Source organism: Heterocephalus glaber, unplaced genomic scaffold (assembly GCF_053883595.1).
Source record: "Heterocephalus glaber isolate CG9 unplaced genomic scaffold, H.glaber_assembly_v1.0 deba00001497, whole genome shotgun sequence".
NCBI classification, from domain to species: Eukaryota; Metazoa; Chordata; class Mammalia; order Rodentia; family Bathyergidae; genus Heterocephalus; species Heterocephalus glaber.
Window position 1 is genome coordinate 25,578,394 of NW_028258320.1, and position 13,069 is coordinate 25,591,462.

Below are 13,069 nucleotides of genomic sequence, written 5' to 3' on the forward strand. Positions count from 1 at the left end.
TATTTTATCATATGCTACTATTAATGCCAGAAATCAATATATACACTTTATCATATTAAACACACTAATATTTATAAAGCTTCCAAACTACAGTCACAATCCTTGCCAAGCAAATCATGAGCACATCTAGGATATGATTTGGCACTCTTTATTTTATAATGTTAATTTTTAACTTTGGAAAATATTGGCATACATAGCATAAAAGGAACAAAGATACTGTACAGAACCTTTAATTTGGCAAAAGAAAGATTTTTACTATTCTCATTTGAATGTTTGCAAATTCTAAAAATGTCCCTTTGGAGAGACGCATGACTCTCAGGCAGATTTTGTGAAAAACTATATAAGACAAATTACTTCACCAATGAAAAATCACTGCAATAAAATCACTTTCCCTCCATCCATCATCATTTTCTAAGTAGAAAGACCCTTAATGAGTTTGTTTGGGCAATAGTACAAAATATTTTAATGCACATAATAAATTTCAGAAAATACATAGATTTCAATTTTTAGTGCAAAGCATTTAAAATAAACATTAAAGTGGAAATGAATGTTGCTCTTTAAAATGTAAAATTATGTATTTGGGAAGGTCAGCTACCTAAAACATAGATCCTATTGTGATTAAATCTGTTTAATCATAAAAATAATTTTATTTATAAAATGGTGCTAAAGATTCAGAGAAAAAAGAAATTCTTATGGAACTTATTATAATTCTAGAGGAAATTATATTTATCAAACACAAGCTATGTTCAGGAATGCAACATTAGCCAAAACATTCAATGACCTGACTTTTATTTATTAGATGGAAGATTTGAAGATTATGTTTATTGAGTAATTGAACTCCCATATAAATGCTGTAAACATCTGATTTTCCTCAAAATTGGATTTAAATTTAAAAGAAACTTTGTAAAAGACATGAAATAAGAAATAAATGCTACTGAAAAAAAGTTCATACCTGATTTTTAAGTAATCAATGATAGCATTGGCTTGTTTTACACCAAAGGTGTTCCATTCATCAATTCTTTGAGAACGGGTTGGTCTGATTTCAGCCATCACTTTCCCGAGCCACTTTATGTTGTCCTTTAAGGACATATTTAGTGCTAAAAAGAAATCCAGACAAATATTAAGTATTGTTTTAGTAGATACTTTGAGAGCAAAATAATCCAAGATTTCTTAAATGTGTCAAAATTTATTCTGATCAGCCATTGTGAGGACAAATATTAAAACTCTTATTTTTTTGTATAAATTAATAATTATATTTAGTGTAAAACAACAGCAGCTTAGACATCAAACAATTATAAATTACTGTAATGGTACACAATCGCCAGAAGAGGTTGTGTTTCCATTACATGATATCAAGGGGAAAAAAAACCCAGCAGGATATGGTGATGCACAGCTATAATCCCAGCCCTCTGGAGAGCTGAAACAGGAGAATCTCAACCTGGGAAATTTAGCAATTTAGTGAAATCCTGTCCCAAAATAAAAAATTAATGAAAGGGGTAGGGATGTAGCTCCGCACATAGGTATTAGGTACAATCCCCAGTACTCCATACCCCCAAATCAACAAACAAAAAATCAAAATCTATTTAAAGATTATTTAAAAAGGAAGGTATAATTTTTCAAAAAATAATCTGAGAGAAAAGGATATATAAAATTATAAAAAGGTGGTGGACTTAGCTAGTGGGAAAATTCAGACTGTAGGTTTAGTCACTGTGGAACTCAGAGCTGAAATTGGAGCTGAAAATGTAAATAAAGGGAGTTATGTAACACTAGCTGTAACTGAACATTACTAGTGAGAATCTGGGCTTAAAGATTTTCAACAGGAGCCAGAAATATGGATTTTTACCTAGAACATCAAGATATATTTTCCTTTTCCACAGCTTCAGACTCAGAACAGGTAAGCTATTTCCAAATGCATCCTTAGGAAGTTTGGTGAGAAAAAAAGTGCAAAAAGAGTGATACAACTTCACCATTTCTCAAAAAAGTCTTTTAGTCTATTCTCTGACAGCTACAAAACAAACAAAACAAACACCCCAAACTATCTTCTGTGACATTTGTTCAGCTGAGAAAGATGTAGATAAATGTTGAAAAAAGCCAGGCATGTCGGTGCACACCTGTAATGCCAGCATTCTGGGAGGCTAAGGCAGGAGAATTGCAAATTTGAGCCTCTTCTGGGGGACTTAGTGAAACTCTGTCTTAAAATAAAAATGTAAAGAGAGCTGGGGATGTAGACCAATGTGAAGTCCCTGGTTCAGTCCCCAGTTAATAAAAAAAAGACAAATTTAGAATGTCTATCATAATAAAAAATATTAATTTCTAATAGTTATATTATGCTTGTTTTTAGCAGTGACAGGCAAAATATTATTTACAATTTATGTATACACACTGCCCTACGCCTTTGGAGGATGGACTGAGGTAACTGGGGTGTCCACAGGGGTCCTTTGTTTGTTGACAATACTGTGTGTCTGTACCTAAGAGCAAGGAGGCTGGAGGTGGAGAGTGGAAAGACTCTTCAGAACCAAGGCGGGGCTGGCTGTTCAGGAGGTGACTATCAACTGAGGGCCTGGAGGAGGAATCTGAAGAGATTTTGCTCCTTAATATAAACCTTACCAACAAAATTTCATTTTCTCGTGGAAGCTCTCAGTAAATGTTGCGTTTCTTGTAACAGAAGGGGTTTGTGGTAGGATGGAGATAGAAGGAAGCTACGAAAATGCGTGCTGATTGTTGGACTTGGCCATTTCTGAATTATACAGCTACATTTTCTGGAATATAAATACAAGTCCTCAAATATGAAAATTACCAATGAAATGATTGTAATTTAAAATTTTAAAAAAGATACTGTGATCATTAGATTGCAATTTGTTTAGACTCTTTCCTCCTTGTGGGAAATAGAAAGAAGCATAAAACTAGATAACAATTAAAATCTGGTTTAATGAATCACAACTGGCCTAATTCTCATAGCTTCCCTCCAGACCATCCTGGAAGTGTATCAGATGTGCTCAATTGTTGCTGGATGACTAGGCTTTCCTATATCACCCTAAATGGAATTCAGCTCATTTATACATTTCTCTTTCCATGATAAACTTCTTTTGAAAATGATGAAAATAACTTCAGAAAAGAAAAATTTGTTGGAATAAGAGCAACTCACAAATGAATAGAAAATCTGAATCATTTTATTAATGAAATGGTATTAATTAGAGAGGCAGAGGAAAAAAAGAAATTCTTAGATAACTGATTATAATTCAAGATGAAATTATACTTATCAAATACAAAATACATTTATATGACTATTTCCTTATGTTGAAAAATAACTGACTCTTTAGAACTGTTTTTGCTTTGTCTAGTGTTTTTCTATAGATAAGTGCTTTGAAAATTAGGGAATTTATCATTTCACTTATCTAACTGAAATATTTGCTCTTTTAAAATCACATTTAGTGATATGATTAAAATATGAAAGATTAAACTCTTAAATAGTAAGGGTCCTAGAAATAAAATTTATTCTTGAAAATCTAGGGTAATGAATACAGGAGATTTATAATTAGTTGGAAAACTTACAATTATTGTATCTCATAACTGACACTAGCTAGGTGACCTGAGTCTCATTTCTTTATCTCTAAAATAAGAATAATACTTATTTTCAAAATGATAGTGCTATTGTGACAGTCAAATAAGAAATGCATGTGAAACTATTGGTAACTGAAAAGATGCACATGCTATGGGGAGTATTTCACATGTGTTTAGTGCTTTCAGGAGGAATTCAGCCCAAAGCCAGGCATGTTTGATTTAATAGGAAAATGAACTCTCATTTGCTGAAGTTGACCATGTCTGACTTTAAGAAGTTATTTAACTCTTCAGACCCTTATTTGTTTGTCTAATAAGGTGGTGTGTGCACTATTTGTAAAGCAGTTAGTGCTGTGAATGGCACAAGTTAATCCTACATAAGTGCTGTTATTATGAGTCCTATTTTGGGGAAAAGTAGTTCAGCATTATGGGAATTAGGATTCCCTAGTAACTTACTAATAATCATGTTATGTACAAGGGAGTCAGCGTAGGTCTAAAGGCCTGGATAAAAGTCAAATATCCATCTATCTAATATGCCACAGTTTGTCTTTCTTTAGACTCTAGAAAAACCAGACAGCAAACTGTATACAGTTGTTCATCGGCATCCAGATAGGATTAGTCCCTGGGGCCCCTCTCAAGGACATCAAAATTTACTGATGCTCAAGTTCCTTATATAAAATGGCATAGAATTTTCATATAACCTATGCACATTATCCTATATACTTTAAATTTTCTCTAGATTACTTATAATACCTAATATAATGTAAATGCTAGGTAAATAGTTATTAATACTATATTGTTTGGGGAATTATGACAAGGAAAAATATCGGATCAGGTTCAATACAGACAGAATTTTTAAAAAATATTTCCTATTCTAGGTTTGTTGAATACACGAGAGTCAACTGTTAGCAAAAAACCTGGCTTTCACAGTTTTTTAGATTGACCCAGTTTCACTCTAGGTGGGATGCAGACATGCAGCATAATTTTGAGACAAGGATCAGATCTGAAACACAGGCCAAAATGGATTTGCATACTGGGTGAGCCAGATCAGGATATATACCAATTGATATCCTTTAAATTTCAGAATGGTTTTAGGTATATAGAAAAGTTGCAAGAATATCACAGAGAGTCTCCAGATATTTAGAGAATGGATGACAGGAAGACTTTTAAGTGTTAATAACATATCTTTGACAAATTAATTATTAGGAGAACTTTAGTTGTGGTAAGCATTATTTGAGGTTTTACAATTCAATGAAGGCATGAGCCATAACTTTGCTATAATCAGAAATAAGGCCTTTAGTTTTCCTGGAAAGATGTTATGGTTTAGAACTAAAACGTTCCCCAAAGTCTCATGTGTTCAGAGGTTGGGCCTTTAGAAGGTAACTGCTGTATTCATCCATGGTTGTGGTTAATCCATTGATGAGGTCATGTGCTGTTAGGAGGTGTGGCCTGATATGATCAAGTCACTGGGAAAGTGGCCTGGAAGGGTATAATCTCGTCCCCAGCTCCATCCTTCTCTCTCTACCTCCTGGCTCCCATGCAGTGAGCAGCCTTCCTCTGTCAGGCTCTTCCACCATCCCATTTCTGCTTTGGAGCTAGCCAACCATAAACTGAAACCCCCTCCATGAGCCAAATTAAATCTCTTTAAATTATGTGTATCTGTGATGGAAAGTAACAAATACAAAAGGACTGCAATAAAATCAGAAACTTCTGCTTAAAAACATTAATTTATATGGTAGAATAAAGTTCCTTTTCTTAAAAAAGAGAAAAATAATGTACTTACTTTTAAGATTATGAAGTAACATATCTATTAGAGTCATAAATTTTGAACACTGAATAATAGAAAAGTCCATTCCTTTAGCCCACAAAAATCCAGACACATAATAATCTAATAGAATGGCATCCTTTGAACAAGTTTGAAGATTTTTGAAATTTAAAAACATTCTCAGTTTTCTGTAACAAAAAGAAAAATGCAGACATTAAATCAGATTAAATCCTGAACAGTTCCTTTAGTTTTGAAAATAGTTTCCTTCAATGAAAATTCTCTAATGTTTATATAACATATTATGTTCAACTGTATCTGAATCCATAAGCTTAAAATGACATTCAAAAGAGAAACAGAGACAGAGAGAGCTCTGTTTTGTCTCCTTTCATCCTTGTTATTTTCTCATTCTTCTCCTTTTCCAATTCTTTAATGTCTCTAATGTCTAGTAATGTCTCTGAAATTCAATATCTCTTTCCACTTGTGCAATTAAATTTCTTTTATTTCTGAAAATGTTCTTATACTGGATTGTTAAATATTCTGTTCTATTTTCTTTTTTAAAGGAATCCAGTTATTCATGTTTTATTAACTGTATCTTAAGCTATATTTTTTCACTTTAGCATTTAAGTCTTTTTCAATATATTTCCTTTTTATTTTGTATACTTCTTATTATTGTCTTCTCTTTTCTTTAGTTTGTTTTTAGCAGTCATTCATTCTTTGGACTGCTATAAATTTTACCTCAAATTCTGTAAGTAAGTCTTTCCTTTTAAAATGTTTTACTACCTTGTATTTTTTGTTATCTCTTCCTTGAGCTTTTATAATTCTGTTTTATGTCCTTATGATTGCTTCAGAGTTTAAAATTCATGATAAAATATTTTATCACATTTTTTGTCTGCTCATGGCTATATTTTTCTGGTGCATTTCCTTTATCTGCTATTTCTTTTTCCTATTCCTTTCTTTTTATTCTTTATAGCAATGCCTTAGATGCTTATTCTTTCTTTATTACTTATCTTTGAATGAAGTGAGATTTTGTTTTTGCACAGCTATTTTCAGGATATACACTGAAGGTGGAAACTTGGCTGTTTTACAAACCAGTCAGCATTTCCTGTTTAAAGTAACTTTCTGTCAATTTCTCTAACATTTACTTTTTTCTAACTGGTGGAGTAAAAGCAGAAAAAGTATGGGTAGATTATTTTTACTCTCACATAAACAGCCCACTTCCTGTGATACAGGAAGTATCTGCTCCAAGTCTGTACACCCTGATCCTGCTATTGTGAATGAGGGTTTTCCTCTTCTGAGAGAATATTTTAACTCATTCTAAAATCTTCAAATATTAGTTTCTTCTTTTTATTTTCTCTTGCACTTGTTGAACTATAATGATTGTGGCCATCATCTTGATATTCTGCGGTCTGGGCTTTCAGCATTCTCCTTATTTTGATGAAGATAAGTTTGGTATTTTCTTCTAGCTTATGTGTGATTTCTTGAGGAGTGGGGACAATATGTGTGTGACAACTTAATGATGTTATTTTCAAAAAGAGAAGCCCCAATCATTCATAATATTAAAATAAATTATTTGGTCAGAATAATAAATATAACAGAATAGTTTAATCAAGTATGGAAATAAATAAAGCTGATGCTGATAATATGTTTAACTTTCTGATGTCTGCTTTATGTTCAGTGGTAGGGACAAATATCAGACTCCAAATGAGTTCTAATTGTTGTAAGGGATCATTGCAATCTCACCCTCTTTCCTATAATGCCATTCAGTGTGTAAAACTTTTCTACAAATATTTTTTTTGGTGATCACTCTCCTAGATTATTTCATTAATTCCTAAAGATGAGGTTTTTTTTTCTTTTGGTGATCAAATATTAATAAGTAATTTCAATTGCTGACAGCCATCTTATAACCATTATATAAAATATCACAAAATAGGAAATTCAGAGAGAGGTTGACTTCAAAGTTGAGTCAAATCCTGGGCAATATCTTCATTTTATATATATATATATATATATGCATTTATTTACATATACATATGAATGAGATACAGTATATTTGTAGATAGGTTTATTCATATTGTATATTTATATATGAATATGTAATTTATTTATGATACATATATAAATACATATATTTAAAAATCAATATGATCAACTTTTCATATTATGTATAACTATACCTTTTGATACATTTCATCAAGCATGGAACTCAGCAGTTATATGCACATTTGTAAGGACACTTAGGTGTTGGGGGAATGTGGTTTGTGTACTAGCAGGCATCTTTAATTTGCATTAAACTTTTTTCAGCAACATTTATTTGAATAATATAAAGCATCATCTAGTCTTTTTGTTTGTTTGTTTTGAGGCAGGGTGTCCCTTTGTAGTTCAGGCTGGCCTTGAACTCACTATGTAGCCCAAGCTGGCCTCAAACTCATGACGATCCTCCTGCCTCAGCCTCCGGTGTGCTGGGATCACAGGCATGCTCCACCATGCCTGGTAGCATCATCTAGTCTTAAGAGAAAAACAGTAAGAACATTTCTGCAATAATGCAAATGTGCAGTATTACTACAGAATAAGTAGGGCAATGGATCAGGTATAGATTGCAGAAACAGACCCAATGTCCACGGGTGCTTGGTGCATGACAGAAGTAGTATTTCAAATCAGCAAGGGAAGTATGTACTATGGTACTGGGTCATCTATCCACGTGAAAGTTATAAATAAAATGAAATCTGGGTGGATTAATGGGGGTTTTTTTGTTTGTTTTTTTTTTGGTACCAGGGATCGAACTCGGGTCCTTGCGCTTGCCCAGCAGGCGGCGAAACCACTGAGATAAATCCCCGGCAGGGTGGATTAACGTTAATGGCAAATAATTCAAACTTTTTAGCCAAGAATATAATGTGACATATGAGTAAGCCAGAAATGCTAATCATAAAGAAATGGGCCAACTGCCTGGGATTTAGCTCAGTGGTTTCTCCGCCTGCTGCGTAAGCTCAAGGACCCAAGTTCGATCCCCAGTACCAAAAAAAAAAAAAAAAGAAAAGAAAAAGGCCAATAAATTGATCTGTATTTAAACAGTTAAAACATGTCTAGACCATGAAAGACAATATAACTAAATTGAAAAGACAAGAGGCAGACTGGGAAAAAAGTTTGCAATGAATGTAACTGAAAAAAATATTGGGATTCTAGAAGGAAGTAGAAGGCCTCTACACATTCTCTGGTCTTATTAGGAAAATGGAGCTCTAAGTAATGATGAAAATATATTGGAAATATACATTCCTAAATGTGCTTCAATGTCCTCCATTGGTTAAGAACCTAGAATAATGAAGGATGATTTAAGACTTTTCCAAAACTCCAGTGATCTTGTAAAAATAAATTCTTAAAAGTAGGCTTGCTGGGTTCAATATGGTGAAACTTCCCTCCCAAAAAGGCAGTGCCAAATTAGTCTTCTATCAGTACCATAGTAAAAGGTATGTTTTAACATATTCCAATGTAGTTTGGATTTAGCCCATAATTTTAATACCTATTAATCTATTATAAAATCATTGTCTTGTACATTATTTGCTTCTTTATTATGTTATATTCATTTTTATTGTGTTCAATTGTTTGCTTTTTTCTTATGAATTTATAAGAGTTTTTTGCATGGTTAGGGATATTAACCCTTTACATGTATGATGCAACTTTTAAAAAGCATTCTAAAACTAAATTTTATTCTGTAAGAGAAGGAAATTAGGTTACTCTTTTTTTTCTCATATGCACACTTATTTTCATCACATGTTCCTGAATAGTTGTTCAGTTTATTATTATCATATTAGATCTTATTTTAATTTTAAACGAGTCCATTGCTAAATACTAGTCTTTTTATATCAATTTATCGTTAGCAGTTTTGTTGGTATTATTATTTTAAAGTCATTAATGAATTGATTCATCTTTCAGTTGGGCTAATAGGTAGATTTTTCTATGAGACATAGCTACAATATTTTCTGAGTTGTTGCTTATTTTACAAAGTATTGTCACTATAATTAAATAACAACCCAAAGTAGCATTTTATTCTGGAGTCATATTCTTTTGACTTCCTAAAATTAGTGTCTTGTTTGCTGATTTCTGCTACCTAGCATTGCTAAAGAAAACTCTGAAGCCTATTCCTCCATGAGTGTCTTTATCCCAGAGATGAGATAATACATGAAGTTTTCTTCTACTAATATATTAATATCAAAGCATTATAAGATTTATTTTTTTTTCTGATTCAGTATGTCAGATGCATATTCTAACATCTGATTGTTTTACTCTGCATTTTTATGTTTTCTTAAATTTGTCTTCCATCATTACTGCAACACCAGTTCTACATTAGTTTTATTATTTACCCTTAGCTCTTTGCTTTAGCTATAAAAATTTCTTATTTACATATTTTATCATTTCATCTTTAATCTCTTGTTTTGTAGAACTGATATCCTCTTCAATCATCAGCTTTTGCCTAACAGTTTCTTCTGTTTCTAATGTTCGTTTTTCTGCTTTCTCTTCATTTGCCATCTGCATGCTGTGATTTGTTAATTAAATATTTGACCTCAACATTTGCATATGTCTGTGCTTTCCATTTTTATTTTTCAAGGTTTAATTGTGTTTGAGTGAAGGCAACTACTTTTCTAAGAATCTTTGGTAAAATCTCTTTGATCTCCTGCCACCTCACCTTTTCCCAAACCCTCTCTTTAAACTCCTCTTTCCCTAGTACCATTTAATCTTCCCCTTTAACTTGAACCATGGTGCTGAATATTTATTATTTCTGTGCTTTGTTCAGTCATTTCCCTCCAAAGTAGCTTACAAAGGGAGTCATTTGAAGCAAGATACTGTTGAAGTTTGGATGTAAAGTGTCCCTGTATTTTTACTGGCAAATTTGTAAGCTTTTACACTGGACACAAAAAAAGATGTTAACAAGGGACAGAAGAAAGATGGGCATGGCTACAGTGTAAGAGAGAATTTCAGTAAAACTGTTATCATATTATTCTTGCATGTTCTTGAAATGGAGTGCATTTCACTTCTAGATGATGACATGAAGACAGAAAGTTTGAAAGCAAAAGTGAAACAGCTCATAGAAGCCCATCTATAGGAAGGTCATTACAAGTCATCTTGGTGTTATTTCTGTGTTTATAAAGTGGTTTTATTTTTGTTTTGTTTTGTTTGATACAAGGTCTTGGTATGTAGTACAGGCTGGCCTTGAACTCTTGGTGATCTTCCTGTCTCAGCCTCCTTACTGCTGGGATTATAAATGTTTGCCACCACTCCTGACATATATAGTTATTTTTAATGTGGTCCCTATCTTTTTTAAAAAAGGAATTTGGCATGGATCAGTAAATAAAGTCAGAATTACATTAAAACAGTTAACGATTGATAGCAGCTAGGTGACAATGAGAAATGTACTGATATTTAACTGCCTAAAGTGTATTCCAAAAATATGTTTAATAATATTTTGAAGTTTCTTTCATTTGATTGCTTGCTTTCATAAACAGCAAGTCTTAATTTTAAAGGTAGGAAATGTGCTTACATATTATAATTAAATAGGCATATATCTTTGTATATTGTATAGTTTCAGCATACTCATGTTACTTAGTGATAAGGTACCTAAATATTACTATTATTTTGAAAAGTATGTAATCGCTACTCATAACAATGCTACTTGAAATTAAGGGTGATTTATTGCAAATATTTCAGAATTACTGGTTAAAAGCACCATATAAAGAGCTACAAGGAAATTACAAAGAATTGGCTCCTATGATAACACTGACATTATTTATCCAAAGATGAGATCATTTTATGTAATTTTTATATTAATGAGTTTTAAAAAATCAACCTGCTATTTAACCCCCTAACTTCTCTATCACCTTCTGTATCATGTACTTTGTCCTAGACCTCACCTCCCTTAAAGATTAAAAATATTTTCACAGTTCAGATATGTAACAGCAAACGGGGGTCAATAACTGAAAAATATATTATCACATAAAGTACAATATACAGGACAACTTATAATATGGCAAGAAATACTTCTAAAGAGCAACATCATCTTTAAGTTTACTTGATTTAATATAACATCTTTTATTTAATAAAGCAAATAAAATGTACATTGTATTAAAAATGTGTTACTTGAATTGCATTATGTTTGCCTAGTATTAACTATCTATTGTTTTGCGTAGTAATGATCAAAAGCACTTGGAGTACCTGGAAACAGAAAGTATTTTACATAAAAACACAGGGAACAAAGGACAGAAGAGAGACAGTGATGTCAACATTATGAATGCATTTTTGTCATTTCTCACATCTAAAAGCAGAATTCCCAGTGAACATTCGTTTTTTATTAAAAAAAGGATAAAATTTTCATGAGACACTTGGTTAGAAACTGGAGATTTTAATTTACCAACTAAGATGCAGTCAGCCAGCAGTATGGCCAAATCGCAGGTCAGCGGCCCTAGCAGTTTGCAAGAGATAGGGGTGAAGAGCATCTTGGGAAAAGGCCTGCTAGTGTTATACTCCTGCTCACAATAAGCTTTCTCTTCTCAGATTTGTTCTCCAGCCAGTACATTTGTCTTATTTCTTTCTCAGTAGTAAATTGCCTCTTTACACAATATTTGTAAGATTTTCCAATGATAATTATCGACAGAGTCATTTTCTGTTTGTCCATTATGGTGCAGGACACCATGCTTGTGTGACGAGGACTGGACTGCAGAGACAAATAACAGGACACTATGGTCCTGCTCATCACACCATCCCTCTCTCCACACATTTTGACCAATCAATCCACACATTTTGGTTTTCCTTATAAAGTGAAACAATTTTTAAAATGGGTGATTTTGAGAAAAAACATTTAAGACATTGTGTTGTGTAGTATATCTGACTAATGTTCTAAATAAATGATGTATTACAGAACTAAGTGACCTAAAGAGTGAGATGTACCTTTGAATTATTTTCCATAAACTTATAGTTTTAAGCATGTATGCAATCAAGAATAGTTAGTATACCTTCATTTCTGATCAAAAGCTCAGTTGTATGGCCAATATCCAGGATTTACAAAATAATAAGATGTCTCAACTATTAATATTACAGAAAACACATTTTGACAGTTTTATGAATGAAGAGGTGGCATACAGTAGAGGCTGCTTTGACAATAAATCTAAACTCTTAGTTAATACTAACACATTTGCTTGAAATGTATTTCTCCCATTAGGAAGACTGCCAAGCAGTGCAAAAAGTCAGTTAGTTTTCAATATTGTATTCCAGAGTCTGGAAGTATTTCAGTGCACAATAAAAAAGCCTAATATGTATAATAAATAGTATATCATGTTCATTTATAAATGAATTAGAACTCATCTATATTTGATTGTAATATTGAAGTACTTACTCTTGAACACCATCTACATCCTCTGTTAGTAAATCTGTGATTTGGACAGTTGAAAGAAGATCTGGAGACAGAATCTTTTCATGCTCCTGGAATTCAGCATCTTTCTACAAAAAACAAAAAGAATGACATAGTTCAATTTTATATTTTACATATTAAAATCAGTGATACAAAATATATTCTGGTGGCATAGTTGCTGTCAGAAAAAAATTAAAACAAATCTCTTAAATAAACATTTAATTATTTTTCTTTTCCACTTTTATGTGATGGTATTTCTTCCCTGAAAATCAAATGGCTAGTCAGTCTGTCTTTTGGCACATGTGTAACTGAGCTATGGCTATGTACATTTTTCTCCTTAAACTTGGGGCTCA

At 32.4% G+C, this 13,069-nt stretch overlaps 1 protein-coding gene across 3 annotated transcripts in view; it reads right to left on the bottom strand.

Annotated features, from left to right (window-relative positions):
• Positions 1-13,069, bottom strand: part of Cabcoco1 (ciliary associated calcium binding coiled-coil 1) — a 113,067-nt gene that overhangs the window by 88,685 nt on the left and 11,313 nt on the right. For all 3 annotated transcript variants that reach the window (XM_004858265.4, XM_087184811.1, XM_087184812.1), the window contains exons 2-4: positions 12,702-12,805; positions 5,342-5,511; positions 953-1,097 (exon numbers count right to left, since the gene is read on the bottom strand). In XM_004858265.4, the coding sequence (XP_004858322.1) occupies positions 953-1,097; positions 5,342-5,511; positions 12,702-12,805 (419 nt within the window). The remainder of the gene's footprint in view (positions 1-952; positions 1,098-5,341; positions 5,512-12,701; positions 12,806-13,069) is intronic.